Source organism: Stenella coeruleoalba (assembly GCF_951394435.1).
Source record: "Stenella coeruleoalba genome assembly, chromosome: 17".
Classification (NCBI taxonomy): domain Eukaryota; kingdom Metazoa; phylum Chordata; class Mammalia; order Artiodactyla; family Delphinidae; genus Stenella; species Stenella coeruleoalba.
In genome coordinates, this window is record NC_137163.1 from 33,161,104 (window position 1) to 33,180,892 (window position 19,789).

Consider the following 19,789-nt stretch of genomic DNA (forward strand, 5'->3'; position numbering starts at 1 on the left):
CCGCATAGAACCGGGAGATCAGCTCGGTGCTTTGTGACCGCCTGGAGGGGTGGGATAGGGAGGGTGGGAGGGAGGGAGACGTAAGAGGGAAGAGATATGGGAACATATGTATAACTGATTCACTTTGTTATAAAGCAGAAACTAACACACTATTGTAAAGCAATTATACTCCAATAAAGATGTAAAAAAATAATAATAATAATAAAGGTAGAAATACCCTTAGGCTTCTTCAGAATAATAGTAGTAGTGTAAATTTCAAAATATCTTAAGTTCTCATTTTTAATGAGTAAAATTCCTTTTAGAAAACTGGTCATGTGTTAAGGTTGGATTTCCTGCTTAGATGTCTCTGAAACAGTACTCTCAAACTTTCAGCTCTCCCTGTTCTACTTCCAGGGAGGTCTTCACTTCAGAAATCCAAGACTCATATTCATCCAGCTTGGTGTCAAGTGGGCTGTTGCTGCCAGAATTATCTTGTGATTATTTGAGAGATGTATCAGTTTCTTCTGAAGTACAATCAACTGTAGAAGCCTTTGTAGCAGGTGTGTAACAAGGCAAGTGCCCAGCTGCTGCAACCACTCCTCTTGGAGCTACCCTCTCGATGACATGAGGACTCATGACCTCATGAAAGACTCCAGGGAGCAGTGTGTGGTTCTTGGGAGCCTTTTCCTTCCTTGGCAGCTCTTCCTGAAAAATGTATTATCCAAAAACACCAATATGAAGGTGTAAATAAGGAATGTTAAACATGCTCTTTTCTTCCCAGCTATGATGTCCAAGAGGAAATTATTTCGTTTATAAACATAGTATTGTGATTGCAGCAGTTGTATTAGTGTAAAATAAGCTGAGCTTTCTTTCACCGTATATTTAGGTGTTTGGTTTTGAAAATAGCTCAAAGGCTCTTGTGAGTAGAGAACACATTTTAGTGTCTATTGATAGAAATAAACTTGGGAGCTTTTATTAAAAATGGATTTGCTCTTTTAAGTTTAATTTAAATAAGTCAATGTCCAGCAACACTAGACTGTAGTATGTAGTGGTCTATAACATGTTGGAACCAATAAATCAGTCCTGTTTCTGATTTATACACCTTTAAAAAAAAAGAATGGTGCAGTGTCCGTTGGGAATTATAACCAGGATTAGATTGGAACATGGGGGAAGTTTGGCATCATTTGGGTTTGAGTCTGCTGCATTCCTTTTTTTGGCCGGAGCACTTTGCAGGATCTTAGTTCCCCAGCCAGGGATTGAACATGGGCCCCCTACAGTGGAAGTGCAGAGTCCTAACCACTGGACCACCAGGTGAATTCCCTGAGTCTGATTCTTAATGGAGAGATCCCTGGAAATTCCCTGTGATGTGGATTAACTTGGTGGATCTGGCATACAGTATAAACTCTGCTCACCCCCAACACATGCACACTTATTTTCATTCTGACTCCCTAGGACATGCTGTGTGTCAGATTTTTGGTTTAACATTACCACCAAGTAACTTTAAATGCCTCTTGAAAACATTTTACTCAAATATTTCTTTACTTTAGTGCCTTGTAAAGCAGAAATGTAGAACATGAACCTTTTTGCAACAGTGAAACTTTAAAGTATTTTTGCTCACATGTTAAGAAAATTGCAAGCATAGGCTTCTGAGGGTATGGTTATGAACTGCTTTTAGGACTCTTTCAGTGAGATCGGGTGTAGGAAAGACTTAAGAATAGTCTATGCTTAGCCACCAACTTAAGCCTTTTCAATTGTTGGAAATACTGGGCTTCCAAGTGAACATTTCATTTGAGCACAGGGTTTGTGGCTCAAAATGTGTTAGAAACCCTCTTTCCTGAAGGTCTTTGTGTTTTGTGGATTCTTTTGAGGAATTAGTTTTTCCTGGGCATAGCTTTTAGTTTTTAACTGACAGTTGAGCTTTGCATTTACATGTGGGTCACTTGTATATCAAGGTTTTGGGCTCCTTTTAAGGATGTGAAAGATGGACCTCCTTTTCAACACACTTCAGGGAGTTCTTTCCTGTCATCACCACAACGCTTAAGTTTCAGAACTCCCCATTCTTAGAATTGTCCTTTGTCCATCTTTTCTCAGCACCTACTCTGGGCTAGGAAATTATGGAAATCTTAAGATCTTCTTAGGGAGCATCTGAGAAGATAAGCCGAGATAGAGCTCACTTATCTCAACATTTACCATCTTTTATGTATAGACGTTATTAGTATTGGTTTTAATCAACTATTATTGCAGTGCTTGGTATAATTACGGAAGTAAAAAAGTTCTACGTTTACATCTGTCTTAGTTGTTTCAGGTGTGTTGGTCCCAAAATCCTTTTTGTCAGGTCCTGCCAATATAGCAGATTTTATTTTATTTTTTCTGTCACAGTCCTTTCGTGAGTAAGCTAAGGATTGGTAAACTAACCCTATGGTTACTTCAGAAGTCAGAGTTCCATTTCAGTGATGGTAATATATCCACTCTAATGTACTCTCAATCTTTCCTTTAGAGCAGGGCATGCTTTAACATATCTTTATTCATGTTGGTAGTACATTTATTTGTCAGCTGTTTTAGTTTGGCCTTTACTGTTTAAAATTATTCCACTTCACAAAAGTCTGTAGTGACAGAAAGCAGATAAAAATGGTTGCCTGAGGTGGACAAAAGGGACATGAAGAAATTTATCTTTATGGTAGTGCTGGTTACAATGGTGTATACATTAGTCAAAGCGTGGGTGTACATTATTGCATGTAAACTGTTGATAAGATGAATGGAAAAGAAAGAAAAATTCAAATTTAGAGTTTACCTGAGAGCTTTAGACAAAAGATATAGAAGGAGCAAGGTTGAAATGTAGAAACTAGTCATAAAGAAAGGTTTGAAAGGCTATGAGAAGGCATGATAGGATGTTTTGGTACCACATGTGAATAAACTTTATTATACAGAGGTTTAGGAACTATGGGAATTTATATGTCTGAGAAATGGTTAATTGATTATGGGGGTGTCATTTAGTCTATCAAAGAGACTGAGAGTTGTGTTTGGTTTCCAAAAGAGGGATCCCATGTTTTCTAGGAACGGGACTGCTGGGGAGACAGAGTTTTCCTTTTAACAGACAGGCATACCTCGTTTTATTGCGCTTGGCAAATACGGCATTTTTCACAGACTAAAGGTTTGTGGTGACCTTGCTTTGAGCAAGTCTATTGGTGCCATTTTTCCAACAGCATTATTTTTTAGTTAAGGTATATACATTGTTTGTGTTATTTCGGTGTGTGTGGGGTTTTTGGGTTTTTTTTCACACCTAATAGACTAGAGGATAGTGTAAGCATAACTTTTATAGGAACTGGGAAACTGAAAAGTTTGTGTGACTCGCGTTAATGCAATACTCACTTTATTACAGTGGTTTGGAACTGAACCTCCAAGGTATGCCTGTTAATTTGATCATTAGCATCTCTAGAGCTAGCCTAGTTAGTTCTGTGCCTCGGTGTCTTCATCTGTAAAACAGAATAATACTGTCATAGTGGGGTTTTTTTTAATATTTATTCATTTATTTATTTTTGGCTGCATTGGGTCTTCGTTGCTACGCGCAGGCTTTGCGCAGGCTTTCTCGAGAGTTGTGAGTTGCGGCGAGCCGGGGGCTTCTCAGTGGGGGTGGCTTCTCTCGCTGCGGGGCACGAGCTCTAGGTGTGTGGGCTTAGTTGCTCCGCGGCGTGTGGGATCTTCCCGGACCACGCTTTGAACCCGTGTCCCCTGCATGGGCAGGCGGATTCTTAACCACTGCGCCACCAGGTAAGTCCCTGTCATAGTGGTTTTAAAGGTTAAGAGAATATTGTATAAGTACTTGGCACACTTATAAAAAATGTCTGCTTTTAGATTTAAGCTAGTTTAGCAGGCAGTGAGAGTTGAATCTGTAGATTTTATAGTTTGAAAATAGTTGGAGCGGCCGCCCGCTCCATCTCCAGAGCGCCCTTCAACTGTCCCCTGACCTGCTTCCGAGTGCCAGTGCAGCTCGAGCCTGCCGACCATGCCCGCGGGCGTGTCCTGGACGTCCTACCTGAAGATGTTCCCTGCCAGCCTCCTGGCAATGTGCGCCGGCGCAGAGGTGGTGCACCGGTACTACTGGCCAGACCTGACAATACCTGAAATTCCACCAAAGCCTGGAGAACTCAAAACAGAGCTTTGGGGACTGAAAGAGAGACAACATGAACCTCAAAATTCATCTCTGCCAAGAACTCTGTGAATAATATTATGAGAATTAAATATGTATTTTTAGGAAAAAAAGAAAAAGAAAAAATAGTTGGAAAAAATTTCCTATCCCTATGACCATAACCTTACTTAATCTAGAAAAATTTCTGAAGAATGTGGGCATTCAGCAGGTAAGACTGGATTGAATGGGCCTGATGTTTGTGCAGCTGTTTAGGATCCTGATGTTAGAGGAAAATTAGCCTTCTTGTAAACACTAGATGTAGGAAATTGAGGTTCATCTTGTCCTGGCTTTAAAAGCTAGACTTTACATTTGGTAGCAGTTGCCTGTGATGGTCAGTAATTGATAACTCAAGGTTCCCAGGTAAATACTGCATAGAGTCTCATGAGTGGAAATACTAGGCTAAAGATCTTGATTAAGTATTTTTCATCATTAATAGAATAATTGATCTTTTTGAATGAGTAGGTTTTATCTGTTCTGTTGCTTTAGTGCATAGTTGAATATCCCTCTAAAATTGATGTTCCAGCTGGTCTTACATTGCTTAAAATAAACATGTATCCTCAAGCCTAAAATGTGTACTTTCTGGGTACAGATTTAAATCATTTCTGGTATCATAATCTAAGAGATTTGCTCAGCTAAACTGAATGTAGTTGAGTTCTTGGAAATAAAATTGTCATTTTTAAAATACTGCTTGTATTTTATGAAATTTGACTAATGCTCTGGCTTATTGATGAGTTTGTTTTGGTACAACCAAAAAGCCGACACTTTTTAAAAAAATTTATTTATTTAATTTATTTATTTTGGGCTGCATTGGGTCTTTGTTGCTGCACGTGGGCTTTTCTCTAGTGTGGTGAGCGGGAGCTACTCTGTTGTGATGCGCGGGCTTCTCATTGCAGTGGCTTCTCTTGTTGTGGAGCATGGGCTCTAGGCACATGGGCTTCAGTAGTTGTAGTTCGTGGGCTCTAGAGCGCAGGCTCAGTAGTTGTGGCGCATGGGCTTAGTTGCTCCGTGAAAGCCGACACTTTTGAGAACCATTGAAATGGAGTATATTTTTAGGACAAGGGCCGTCACCCATGGTGAACTCTTGCATAGAGCAGGGAGAGGGGAAAGGAAAGGGGGCAATCAAGGATGTAGGAAAAGCTGTGCAGGTTTTAAAATAGGTTGCCAAGAGCTGGTCTATGTCCGTTATAGTTAATGTGGCAACCAGAAATCAGTCCCAGGCAATGAGTAGCATCCTGTCTAGAGGACTTGTTTTGTTTATGGACTTTATATTAAAATAAATCTTTGCCTAAAGTAATGTAAGGATCAGTGAGTTCAGCAAAGAACATAAACTTATTGTGTGTGCCGCTCCAGAGGACAGTGGGTGATTTGGAGAAAGAGGGAAAACTTTATTTGATTGGGGAGGGGTTGGATTTAGTCTGATGCCCTTTTAAAAATCAGAGTTCTTAGTAAATAAATGGTTTAGGATGTATAATAGGTTCCTAGCTTATGCCTAGTTTCAAATTATGATGGCATTTTTGTATTTCTGGCAGTTGGTGACTTAATTTTAGCTCTTCCGAGTCAACACTTAAACAAGCGATTTTAATTTTTTTACAACCATCTTTTGAGGAAGTACTTAAGGTAGTTAACTGAAGTTGACCTCAGATTGCGCAGCTATTAAATGACACAGCCAGGACTAGGTCTTCTGACTTGTAGTCCAGTAACATTTTCACCAATCAGCTCACCTCATAAGAGACTTAACATTGTTAACTTGATTTAACTAGTCCATTTTAGCTTGTGGTGGGATCTAGATAGTGTGTATCAAAACTACAGATTGTCCCCTAAAGTTGGCCTCCACTTTCACTCATTCCTATTGTTGATATTTACACATCACCTACTCTAGAATTCTACTTAGAAGACGTTTATCTGCAGTTACCTGGTAGCACACTGTTATGTGGCTGGCAGTGTATTGAAGTTCAGACTATTTTGATTTCTTAGCTGCAGACATTTATTCCGCTAGCTTTCTTTACTTAAAATGAGTAAAATTGTCTGTGTGATGGAGGAATCACGAAACAAGATGAATAAAACAGACTGGCTCTGCAACTCTGTATGTGAGGTGACCATGTTTACTTGTAATATTTTGTGCATATGTGTCAATTACCTTCTCAAGAAATTGTCATATTAAGCTTATTTTTTTAATGTATAAATTCACATTTATTTGCTTTAAAATGGGCACTAAAGGAAAGGATATTAGTGATCTAGTATTTCTGAAAGTGTTAAGTGATCACAGATTCTTCACTGAATTGGGTACTTCTTATTAACACACTCTCATTGACAACTCATACATTAGGTTTGACTAATGAAATAATACAGACTTGGAAATAACTTCTATTTTGACAGTTTGTTGCATATTCTAAGGACCCAGACGTAAGGCTTGGTGGCCCGTCTCTTGTTTTTCCTGGTTTATGACTTTCGGCTTTGTGGAATACGGCTGAGATGAAAGGATTTATTGACGATGCAAACTACTCCGTTGGCCTGTTGGATGAAGGAACAAACCTTGGAAATGTTATTGATAACTATGTTTATGAACATACCCTGGTAAGTGTGTCATCTCACATTTCTGAAAACAGTGTTATAAATTTCTGAAATCTGAAGCATCAGTGCTTTGTTTCCAAGGTCTTAATATAATAAAAGTACTTTGTTCCAGGTTGTCTTGACTTGACAACCCCAGTTCCCCTTGAGAAGTGATGAGATTTTCTTTCTAGCTCACATTAAAAAAAAAAAATGCTTCCGGACAGCCCTTTCTCTTCTGTGCTTTATAGCACCTGTTTTGTTTTTTGTGTGTGTGGTACACGGTCCTCTCCCATTGCAGAGCACAGGCTCCGGACGCGCAGGCTCAGCGGCCATGGCTCACGGGCCCAGCCGCTCCGCGGCATGTGGGATCTTCCCCCTGCATCAGCAGGCGGACTCTCAACCACTGTGCCACCAGGGAAGACCTGTATGTTCTTTTATTTTCTTGATATGTTGCCAGCTATCCACTTAATCAGTACATGGCTTCTTACCCATTTTTCTCAACTGTGTACTTCCGTAGATTTTAATTTATATTTCAGATAATCTTGGTTGTGTATGTTGAATGAGAATTTATACTGAATGCTTACTCTCCACTGCCCAAGTGTCAATTTCTATAGAATCATATTTATTGCTACTTAAGATCATTTTTGTTTCGTACTTACTGATAGAAAAATTTTGTTTACTGCCTTACTGATAGAATTTTTGTTGAAGCTAATTTCCCATATTCCCCAAATTCGAAGAATTGTTTTTGTGTTACTGGTGTTCAGTAATAGGATATCCAAAAAACTTTCTTCTTCTCTTGACCTTTACAAACGTGCTTAAGTCTTCTCACACACCAGCAAAATCCTGTTATTTCTCTCTTCTGCCATCAGAATTCTTTTTGGGGGGTGAGGAAGAGTGACGCTTGTCCTACCGTTCAGTCTGTTCTATAGCTAAGTCATTCTACAGTTAATTCTCTGATGTCACTAGTCTTAGTCACTTTTACAACACACTTCCTGGGGATGGCAGCATGTTTTTTAAGGATGGGGTAACTTCAGTACAACTGTCCTATATGTGCCACCCGTAACCCATAATTTCTGGTCGTGTCTGTTTCTTGGTCAGTATGTTCCAGTAATGTATATCTTCAAATAATGTGGACTATAGAAAACAGTAATAGCTTCATGGCTTTTCAAACAATATTTGGATGTTGTATGTTTTTAATAAGATTATTTTGTCTTCCATCTAACATTGGGTAATTTATGCTCTGGATGACATGCATAGTCATCTCTCTACCCCTAGAGTAGCCCCAACTTTGAAATCATTACACATCTCTCCCAATCCCTAATTAAAATCTGTTTGTTCGTTTGTGTCACGCTATGTGGTTTGTGGGATCTTAGTTCTCCAACCAGGGATTGAACCCAGGCCACAACAGTGAAAGCGCAAGTCCGAACCACTGGACCTCCCGGGAAATCCCCCAGTTTTCTTTCTTTTGAGGGAGGAATATCCTTACTCAGATTTATCTGACATTTAGTGTACTTCTGTATTTTTAAATTCAAGTTTGCCACCTATATGCACACAAACTACCAACTTTATCTCCTTAAAAATTGGTTTCTTTTGTTTCCTTGTTTTACTGTCTTTAAGTGAAATTCATAATGGAGATACAGCTTTTTGTTTAGGTTTCCTCATTCTACTTACCGTATTAGGAAATTAGATTGTATACTGCTAAAGTAGGTTTATTTTAAACGGTTAAGGAAAGCATGGAAGGAAATAGGTAGTCTCCTTCCCCTCCACTCCCCAAAAGTAAAATTGAGTCAATTCTGAAGTAGAAAGTTACTATAATTGATACATTTTTTTTTATCGAAGAGAATATTTTCTATACCAGCATAGCATAGCACAGCACAGAGTCAAATTTAAAAAGAAACAAGCCTTAAGTGTGGTAGTATGTAAATGTTTATTTTGGCTCATTTGTGGAGGAAAAGGGAGTTATTTCCTATTTATGATACTCTGTTTTCTATAGTTTATGTTTTTCTTTTTCATAACCATAATAGACAGGGAAAAATGCATTTTTTGTGGGAGATCTTGGAAAGATTGTGAAGAAACACAGTCAGTGGCAGAACATAGTGGCTCAGATAAAGCCATTCTACACAGTAAAGTGCAACTCCACTCCAGCTGTACTTGAGATTCTGGCAGCTCTTGGAACTGGATTTGCTTGTTCCAATAAAGTAAGTCATTTTCATTACTTTATTACTAAACTGCAACATTTTAAAATTGACTAATTTTTGGTGACCCACAGCAGTAGGAGAACAGTTGCAAGGAAGTTTTGACTTTTGAATGTGTTTCCTAACTCTTGTTTAAATTTGCAGTTTAATATTGGAAATTTACAAACTTTCAAGTGTACCTTTCAAGGAACGTTTCAGTGAGATGAGATTTTATAAGCTTTATTTTTCTTTAATCAAAAACTGTTATTCCTCATTTTTAGCCTAGAGCTAACTTGACCAAATTACTTCTTATGACAGCAAGATAATATCCTAAACTATGAGATTTCTCTGATGGTAATTACAGGCGTACCTCAGAGGTACTGCAGATTGTATTCTAGACCACTGCAATAAAGTAAGTCACATGAATATTTTGGTTTCTCAGTCCATATAAAAGTTAGTTTATACTATATTGTGGTCTATTAAGTGTGCAATAGCATTATGTCTAAAATATAATGTACATACATCAAATAAAATAATGCTGTTGAAAAAATGGTGCCAGTAGACTTGCTCAACACATGGTTGCCACAAATCTTCAATTGTAAAAATGCAGTATCTGCAAAGTGCAATAAAATGAGATATGCCTGTATACCTTTTTAAAAAAAAATAGGATCAGTATTTAATTTTAATTTTATTTTTTGGCTGCTTTGGGTCTTTGTTGCTGCATGTGGGCTTTCTCTAGTGCAAGCAGGGGCTGCTCTTTGTTGTGGTGTGCAGGCTTCTCATTGTGGTGGCTTCTGTTCATTGCGGAGCATGGGCCTGGGCGTACAGGCTTCAGTAGTTGTAGTTGTGGCTTGCGGGCTCTACGGTGCAGGCTCAGTGGTTGTGGTGCACAGGCTTAGTTGCTCCGCAGCTTGTGGGATCTTCCCGGACCAAGGCTCGAACCTGTGTCCCCTGCATTGGCAGGTGGATTCTTAACCGCTGCACCACCAGGGAAGTCCCTGTATACCTTTTTAAAAGGTTTTTAACAGAGTACTACAGTATGGTAAGCATTACCGGAATCTGAACTATGACATACATAATCCTAATTTAACCTTATGTAATTTGAATTTAACCCAAAAATAAAGGTATGGGGTAGTGATTGAAAAGTAATAGAAAGCTTGCCTTTTAGATGACACTGTTTAAAATCTGTTTTTAGACTGAAATGGCTTTAGTGCAAGAATTGGGTGTATCTCCAGAAAACATCATTTACATAAGTCCTTGCAAGCAAGTGTCTCAAATAAAGTATGCAGCAAAAGTTGGAGTGAATATCATGACATGTGACAATGAAGTCGAATTGAAGAAAATTGCACGTAATCACCCAAATGCCAAGTAAGTGTAAAACTAGGTACATGGGACTATTATTACCTAGGGTTTGGGGTTGTCTTTAGCCTGGGAAAAGGGGGCATTTATGTAGAGCAGTGGTATATGTTGTGATTACTGTGACTTATTTCAAGTTCCTTTATGGAAAATGCTACTAGCATTTTATTGGCTACTTCTGATCCTTCCTGTGGAGCTGGAATGAGATAAGGGCATTTTGGGATATGAATTTATAATCTTTAATTCAAGGAAGAGAATCTGGTTGGTAGGATAATCAAATTAGAGCCACAGCTATATTCTCACAATTACATTAACCATGCTAGTTATTTGTCATATTGGGAACAGGATGTGTTTTGGTCAGCTTTTTTTCCTGGTTAGCTGAGGGTTTAATCTGCCCTTTTAGATGTGGTTTCTTGAATGGTTGTCCTTTGTGTCAGTGTCTTAGGAGCCTAGTCCATAGATTCCTGGGATTTCTTGAAGGCCCTTCTCCTCAAACAGGAAGTTTAATGTTTTTACTTGTACCTATATGCATCCCAAGAGTTACTTTTTTAACTAAAAACTTCACTTTTTAAAAGCAAAAAAATTTAAGGCAAAATTAATATTGCCATGAATTGGTATATCAAGAGGATTTTACAATATACTGAAAGTATATTAGTACAAAATTGTTTCCTTTTTAATAGGTTATTGTGTATGTTATATGTTGCCGAAAATGTGTATCATATCCATATTTCCCTTGTATTCATAATTTTCTTATTGACTTTAATGGTATTCTTAGAAAGGTATCCTGACAGGATTTATTACTCTGAAAACCTTTGTTTTGATAAAGGCCAGTTTTTTGATAAAGTGGTTCTAGGGAACCGCTTGTCTCTCTTAAAAGTCTTCTGGGGGTGGTGGTGGGGGAGTCTTCCTTTTCTGTGACCTGATTTGGGGTGTTTACTGTATTAGATTATAAATGGAATGGTATATTCTTGATAGAGCTGGTTCTACTTGTAGGTAGAATAATTTTGCTTTTACAAACAGCATTTTTGTATAATTGCATTTTTTTAGTGGTTTGTAATTACTTGGAGATTGCCTGATAGTCATGATCATTTTGCCTTGGTTGGCGTGGTTTGGAAGGAGATACCAAATAGATTTGAATCAGCAGTCTAAAAGGCTGCTGTTGAGATACGTAAAATAACTTAGGACTTCCTAATTTTTTTGTTAGTTGTACAAAATTAATGGGAGGAATGTTCAGAATAAGTGGTAGAAGTTTCGCTAACTAGAACAATTTAGGAAATTTGGAACATTTAAAGCCCTGATCGTTTTTACTGAAAGACAACGATGGCATTGCTATTCAATTTAGTCTTTCTAGGTGGATTTATGGACTGATGGACTTGATTTGAAAGTAATGTCTTTCATTACAGAGCCCAACCGACTCTTGATGCTACAACAGAGTCTTAACTTCCTGCGTTTTCCAAATTCCCATCCTTGTAAGCTTCATGCTTTAGGCCCTAATTGCTAGTTTTTTCTCTATACAGGATTGTTTTTCATTAGGTTCACTTGATTCATCCGACGCTGGATTTTGGAGCGCTGACAACATAATCAACACACTTCCTACAATCTTCAGGCTTCACATGTGCTGATGATGATGTAAACCAACTCTGCCCCAATCATCTTCCCCTTCTCTTAGGGTCTTACTACATATTGCAACAGAAGATAATATTGGAGGTGAAGAGGGTAACATGAAGTTTGGCACTACCCTGAAGAACTGTAGGCATCTTTTGGAATGTGCTAAGGAACTTGATGTCCAAATTATTGGGGTTAAGTGAGTATTTGTTTTAAACTTCATTTTGTGATGATAATCTTTGTCTTTATGTTACTGATTTAGAATTTCATTTGCATGAACTCTAATAGATTCAACTTTGGGTTTAATACACACATTTCCCTTAGTTCAGGAAAGCAACTAAATATGCTTATCCTTCATACTGTTTTGTACCTGTACCTTCCCCTCACCCAGTAAAGAGAGAAAATAGTAAATAACAATTCAGCTAGTAATGTAAATCACCTCTTTTTAAATTGAATGGAGGGATTTACTAGAATTCTAATGAATACCAAAATGGCATTCAGCTTCTAAGTTGTTGGAGATGTCATTTCATTTTTTCTTTTTCCTATCCTAAGACTTTTTCTCTTCTTTTTAATTCCTCAGGAGCACTTCAAAAAATCAGTAGACTTTGTTTTACCCTCTCAGCTTTCTGTGTGAGGAAACTAAGACCCAGAGAGTTAATGATTTTGATCATAGTTTCAGAACCATGATCTGAATCAAATTTGGAGCAGCTTAATGCTCCAAATTTTAAAATTGCTCATAAAGATGGATAAAGAATCACCACTGTTAAGCTTAAATCTACCATACTTGATAATATCAACAGTATTGGAGAGTTTTCATAGTTCAGCTAAATTTTATTGTTAACACACGGGAAAATTGATTTGGGGTATATTCTTCTATGAATTTTAACATATTTTTGTAACCACTGCCACAGTCAGGGTACAGAAAGAACCATATTTCGATTCAATTTATTTTATTTTATTTTTTGGCTGCACCATGCAGTTTGTGGGATCTTTGTTCCTCAACCAGGGATTGAACCCGGGCCGCCTGCAGTGGAAGCATGGAGTCCTAACCACTGGACCGCTAGGGAATTCCCTATTTAAATTTAAATAGTCTGAATCATTGATAAGTATCACTGTTAATGAATACTAACCAGTATCAGTACTACTCAGCTGAATTAATGTTCACTTGTATTTATTTCACAGTAGATACATTTTTATATTTTTAGATAAAATTGTGCGTTCAAATTAAAGGTTTTGTAGGGTGATGCTTGTTACTTTACCATATATGCATAAAAAGCATGTCCCTATCTGATAGTCATGAAGCATAACTGATAACTTATAAAAAATTGTTTATAAAATTACAGTATTATCCTAATATTGGATAATACTTTTCTAAAAGGCTGGTATTGTAACTTGGATGATTAGAGGCTCATGCTTCTAATGCTTTAAATATTTGGTAAGGTTAATGTGAATATTTTTTGTGTCAGTATGGTGAATGAGAAAGGACTTACAGGAAAGGCCTCTAAAACTTGCAGCAGCTTCAAATTTATTACTCTTATTTCTTTCAGATTTCATGTTTCAAGTGCTTGCAAAGAATCTCAAGTATATGTACATGCTTTATCTGATGCTCGATGTGTATTTGACATGGCTGTAAGTTTCTCCCTTAAATTATTTTGATATTTTAAGCCAGGATGTTATCTGAGATTCAGTGGTTTTCTACCTCTGAAGTACGCTCATTCATTCTTTTTTATGACATGCACATTTTAAAAAATGGGTGTGAAGGGATTAAATAGTAATTTACTTGCATATGTCTAAAGATAATACAGAAACATCAGGAAGACAATATATATAACATTGAATGAATCTGCTTCTGTTAGTAGAAAGCAAGAAATTTACTAAAGGTCAGAACAGAGATTATTTACCTCCCTTTTTTTTTGAAATGTCCCTATATGCATTACAATTTGGAAAAGCATTTAAAGATTTTCCCCCCTCCACATCTCTAGGGAGAATTTGGCTTCACAATGAACATGTTAGACATTGGTGGAGGCTTCACAGGAACCGAATTTCAATTGGAAGAGGTAAACCTTGTTCAGTGGGTGGACATACTGGAATAATCTCTCATTCTTTACTGCTTACCTGGTAGATTTGTAGACGAGAGTTTTTACAGCAGCAACTAAAGGTGTAACATTGTTTAAAATTTTATTCTAAGAAAATGAATAGGCAATGAGAAGATAGCTTAACTTTGAAAAGTTTAAACTCTATAGCATAATTTTATCACAGAAAGTTTCTATTTTCAGTACTTGATGGCACAGATGAATTCATAACTTGGAGAGCTTGAGCTATTTTATCCAGATACACACCACTCCTCACCTTCCTAATATATAGAAACTGATTTGAAATTTTGTTCCTTCATTGATAGTGATTGAATATAGAGACATGACTTTAAACAATCACCAGTAGCCATTTGCCATTGGAGTTAAGAAAATTTTTTTTTTAATGCCATTATGATAGTTAGAAAATAAACTTTGATGACTTCAAAGCCTGCTTTATCACAAAGCTTCATGGTCTATAATTCAAATACTTAATTTTCCTAGAAAATTTAATAGCTATTAGTCTCTTAATATTGTGAATTATCTAATCCAATATTAAAACCATAATGTGGGGTTTTAAATCCATAGGTTAATCATGTTATCAGCCCTTTGTTGGATGTCTACTTTCCTGAAGGATCCGGCATTAAGATAATTTCTGAACCCGGAAGCTACTATGTGTCTTCTGCATTTACACTTGCAGTTAATATCATTGCAAAGAAAGTTGTTGAAAATAAGTTTTCCTCTGGAGGTAAGTTAAAAAGTTTATAGTTTTGTTTCTGTTAGTAGGTAATTCCAGTTAGTTCGAAGATGAGTTTATCAGATACTACTCAGGTACAAATTTACTGTAGGACATTTCATGGATTATAAAGTTGTGGGTGGTCTTCATCCATCAGTAGGCAGCAGCTAGGGAGCTTTGCAAAATGCCCTAGCCAAGGTCCCATTCCATAATAAGACTTTCTGAATCCAACTCTCCTTGATACTGATGTTGAGATAGGCTTATTTTAGATAAACTTACCCACGTGATTGATTCCCCTTAGGAACCAGTACAGTCTTAAATGTATGATTTGACAAGTTAATGAAGGCTTACACTGTCATCTCTATCAAGCTACAAATAATTTTCGTATCTTAAAGTTTTTTCTCAGTTTTGTTCCTTTGCCAGATAATCACTCTGATTATTTTTCCACCATAGATTAGTTTGGGCTGCTCTTGAACTTCATATAAATGAGGTCATATAACATATATTCTTCTGTTTAAGACAGCTCAGTATAATGTCCGAACCATTTTGTTTTACATTTATTGCCAATTAATATTCCATTTTCTGAATGAATATACATTGTATATTCATTGTATCCATTCTCTTGCTGATGATTATTTGATTGTTCCCAGTTTTGGGCTATTAAGAATAAAACTAGGGCTTCCCTGGTGGCGCAGTGGTTAAGAGTCCGCCTGCCGATGCAGGGGATACAGGTTCGTGCCCCGGTCCGGGAGGATCCCACGTGCCGCGGAGCGGCTGGGCGTCCGGAGCCTGTGCTCCGCAATGGTAGAGGCCACAACAGTGAGAGGCCCGCGTACCGCAAAAAAAAAAAAAAAAGAATAAAACTATTACTACATTCTTGTACTACTGGAATTGTGGACATTTTTCATTTCTCTTAGGTAAATGATTAAGAATAGAATTGCTGGGTCACAGAGTAGGTGTCTGCAAAGATTTCAGAATGGTGTTACTATTTTGCCCCTCCAATGACAATGTATATATGCAAGTTCTGGTTGCTCCCCACCTTTACTGACTTTTTGGGGGGGGGGTGTCAGTGTTTTAAATTTTATCCATTCAGTAGGCGTATGGTGGTGGTATTTCAGTGTGTAGTTTTAATTTGCATTTACCTGGTGACAAATGATGTAGAGCACTTTTTTCATGTCTTCATTGGTTATCCTCCTTTGTGAAGTGTGTTCAGTATTTTAGGCTAACAGTTTTAAGGTATGTCAGTATATATATATCGGTGTTTATGTTTTGAGGAATGTGAAACCTACAAGTCAGTTCTGTAAATACTAATTCAGACTTTAATACACCTTTTAGATGTTTTACTCTAAACTCATCTTTACTTTTCCTGTTTCATTTCAGTAGGAAAAACCGGAAGTGATGAACCAACCTTCATGTATTATATGAACGATGGTGTTTATGGTTCTTTTGCAAGTAAACTGTCTGAGGACTTAAATACCATTCCAGAGGTTCACAAGGCAAGTTTTATTACATATAATATAAAAACTGCTTATATGGCAGTTTATGAACGAGCTGTTATTTTTAAGATACATCCCAATTTTTGGAGAAATATTTTAGGATGGGGGAAGGTTGCCCCTTTTTTGAGGATTTGCATATCTCTGGCTGAGTTCCTTTAGTTGCTTCCTTAGATAGAGTTAAGGAGCATCACTGCCGCTGGTTCTAGGCCTTTCTTCCAGGGGCACATTTGATCTGAGATAGTGAAAAAATGCTCTTATCCACCTTCAAATTCAGTGCCTGCCTGAGTAAAAACCTAACAAAACAACAACCTTTTTTTCTCCTACAGAAATACAAGGAAGATGAGCCTCTGTTTACAAGCAGCCTTTGGGGTCCATCCTGTGATGAGCTTGATCAAATTGTGGAAAACTGTCTTCTTCCTGAGCTGAATGTGGGAGATTGGCTTATCTTTGATAATATGGGAGCAGATTCTTTCCATGAACCATCTGCTTTTAATGATTTTCAGAGGCCAGCTATTTATTATATGATGTCATACAGTGATTGGTAAGATGTTGTTTTTGTTTTAAAGCAGATTGGGTATTTGAGGTGACAGAATGTTTGCTAATTTTAATTCTGTAATGAACGCACAACTTAAAAGTAATAGCAAAATGATCTTTTAAGAGTAATTGGGGGACTTGCCTGGTGACGCAGTGGTTAAGAGTCCGCCTGCCAATGCAGGGGACACGGGTTTGAGCCCTGGTCCAGGAAGATCCCACATGCTGCGGAGCTACTGAGCCCGTGAGCCACAACTGCTGAGCCCATGTGCCACAACTACTGAAGCCCGCACGCCTAAAGCCTGAGCTCCGCAACAAGAGAAACCACTGCAATGAAGCCCGCGCACCGCAATGAAGAGTAGCCCCTGCTTGATGTAATTAGAGAAAGCCCGCGTGCGGCAATGAAGACCCAACACAACCAAATAAATAAATGAAAATATAAAAAAAAAAGAGTAATTGGAAGACCACTTATTTTACAGTCCTATTTCATTGTCCATTTGTTATGTGGTTGTGTGCTCTTTATCCTTAAATTCACATTTTCTTTTTTCTTATGTAGGTATGAGATGCAAGATGCTGGAATTACTTCAGACACAATGATGAAGAACTTCTTCTTTGTGCCTTCTTGCATTCAGTTGAGCCAGGAAGACAACTTTTCCACTGAAGCTTAAGCAGGCATTAACGCTTTTTTAGATATGAAGTTGCAGGTTAAGCTTGTCTGGTCTACATTCCAGTGTGGAAAAAATTTGAACAATCTTATTCTGTTAATTCTCTTGGAAACAAAAACTACTAGTAATAGCTGTTTGGGACCAGACAAAATTAGCTCTCACCTATAATTCACTGGGGGTAATTGGGAGATTAAGATAATGTATCCACATTTAAACTTACCAGTTTGCCCCACCCCTTAAGCGTTTAAAATAAAATATGCAACAAAATGGATGACTTAGTGGAGATGGAAGCCCATTAATTGGGTTCCCCATTAAACCGTTTACATACAAGTACACAGTTTTTATACTAAGGATTCGTGTTTAAAAAGTCTTGTAAAGTTAATGTCTTTCACCCAGATATATCAAATGTCAGTGGAAGACCAGTGTGATTTCATTAGATACGTTTAGTGTATTTAGAATGTGTAAATTTGTGCTTTGAACTGTAGTTTAATAAATGTACAATTGCATCATAGTATTTGTTGTATTTGACCTAATGTAACCCTTGTATGATTGCAATAAAATTTTGTGTAGATTTTACTGTTTTTTCAGGCTAAAACTTTGGGAAAGGGGCTAGCTAGCAAAGGTAGTTTTGAAATAGATGTGTATATGGACTGTTTAGAAGGTTATTTTCCTTTATAGCCCATTTAAGTTTAGTTTGGCTCAGTACATTTTTCAGTTATTTAATTAGTAATTTAAGTAAAATGTTTGGTAAATCATTGTGAAGTTGAGATTCATTATGGAGAGTTGATGTGCAGTAAGCATGTTGTTTAACAATTTTAACACCAAAAATGTTAATCCTTCATAAACCAATTGTAATAATTAATAGGTGTTTCTGTACAGATAGAATGCATAGAGTACCTTAGTAAATCTTTGAATCACAAATCTTTTGACTGAAATGGAAGATTCTCTTAAGTACCTTGAAAAAACTTTGGGGGAGGGAAATAAAATTGCAGAAAACTGCAGCGCACTAAATCTTAAAGAAGGGCTACATCTATATCCAGAAACCTGATGCTCCTTTGCACGGAATATTATTTAAATTGAAAATTGTGAGGTGGGGTGGGGAGAAGCACACCTATTTTCAGTTTCTCAATTGCAGTGATTTCAGACTTAGGGTTTGTTTTGTTTTAGCTGTTCACTTAGCTTCTTGTTATTTCCCATTTGTTCAGCTTAGTGTAGTTTTAATTCTTTTCATACTAAAATTTTATGGTGATTGGGGGAAGTGAGTTAGAGTCACTAACATGACAGTTGTTGCCAGGAATTTGCGTTGTTCACTGCTAGTATATTAGTTATCCTAGATCTCAGAATCACAATTGTAATAAGCAACAGGGGTCATTTTTTCCTAACTTACTCTATGTTCAGATGTGGAATTTCTGTCTACCAAGAGGAAATGTGACTTCACTTTGGTGCCAATGGACAGAAAATTCTACCTGTGCTACATAGGAGAAGTTTGGAATGCACTTAATAGCTGGTTTTTACACCTTGATTTCAAGGTGGAAGGAAATTGATCATGAATCTCTAATAAATTTCAATCTCTTAAACCAGTAGGTGCTTAATATTTTTGATTTGATTAATTCCCATTTGAATTTTGTGGGTCCTATTAATTAAAAAAAAAAGACCCCAATCTGTTGTCATCTAAATTACCTTTGGGCTTTTCCAAGATGTAATGTGGGGTTTTATGCAAAATTCCAAGCTACCATGCAACTTTTTTTAACTGTAATGAGGAGGAATTGTTCCTAACCTTCTTTACTTGTGCTTTTTGGTCCAGAAATGCCAAATCTTTTAAGAGATGGTACAACTTTGAGTCGTTGGCCTGACTATACAACTTTGAGTTTCATGGCGTGTCGATTTTGCCATATTTATAGAAGAGCTATTCTGTGTATAACAGCTCAGAGTTGCAAGTAAGACATGAATGATACGGTAACTTTAAGAAATATCTGTGTTGTATTTGAAGACTGTTTGCCATAAATCTGAAGTTTGAACTTATGTATTTCAATTTGGTTTGCTTAAAATAATTAATGTTAACAATTTTTTTTAAACTATTGTAATCTCAGTTCAGAATTTAACTGAAACTATAAAACCCAAATGATTTCTATATAGTAAATTGAACTGTAAAGGTAACTTGTGTGTGATTCTGAATACACAGATAAAATGTTTTTATTCCTCCTTACATTTTAGTTTTGCTTTGCTTTGGCTTCTGTCGTGAAAGACTTGTAATTTTACATATCAGCTTTGTGTGTTAACTTGTAAGCATTCTTTCAGAATCTTGCTTTATCACATAGTAACAAATTGAATCTGGTAAAATGATTCTGGATATTACATACGGAATACTGAAGGCTTTGATAAAGTCCAATATATATGTGAGCCCAAAGATTTTTCTTTGGGTCACATATTCACCAGCTTCCT

The 19,789-nt window shown here is 37.1% G+C and overlaps 1 protein-coding gene across 1 annotated transcript in view; it reads left to right on the plus strand.

The window, feature by feature from the left end:
- The window catches only part of AZIN1 (antizyme inhibitor 1), a 32,348-nt gene extending 12,801 nt beyond the window's left edge, over window positions 1-19,547 (plus strand). Inside the window, exons 3-12 of the mRNA XM_079901958.1 lie at window positions 6,542-6,739; window positions 8,740-8,913; window positions 10,085-10,257; window positions 11,915-12,049; window positions 13,398-13,479; window positions 13,833-13,907; window positions 14,508-14,667; window positions 16,036-16,151; window positions 16,478-16,692; window positions 17,239-19,547. Coding sequence (XP_079758084.1) covers window positions 6,638-6,739; window positions 8,740-8,913; window positions 10,085-10,257; window positions 11,915-12,049; window positions 13,398-13,479; window positions 13,833-13,907; window positions 14,508-14,667; window positions 16,036-16,151; window positions 16,478-16,692; window positions 17,239-17,350 — 1,344 coding nt within the window. The 5' untranslated portion in view covers window positions 6,542-6,637 and the 3' untranslated portion in view covers window positions 17,351-19,547. The remainder of the gene's footprint in view (window positions 1-6,541; window positions 6,740-8,739; window positions 8,914-10,084; window positions 10,258-11,914; window positions 12,050-13,397; window positions 13,480-13,832; window positions 13,908-14,507; window positions 14,668-16,035; window positions 16,152-16,477; window positions 16,693-17,238) is intronic.
- The last annotated feature ends 242 nt before the right edge of the window (window positions 19,548-19,789 follow it).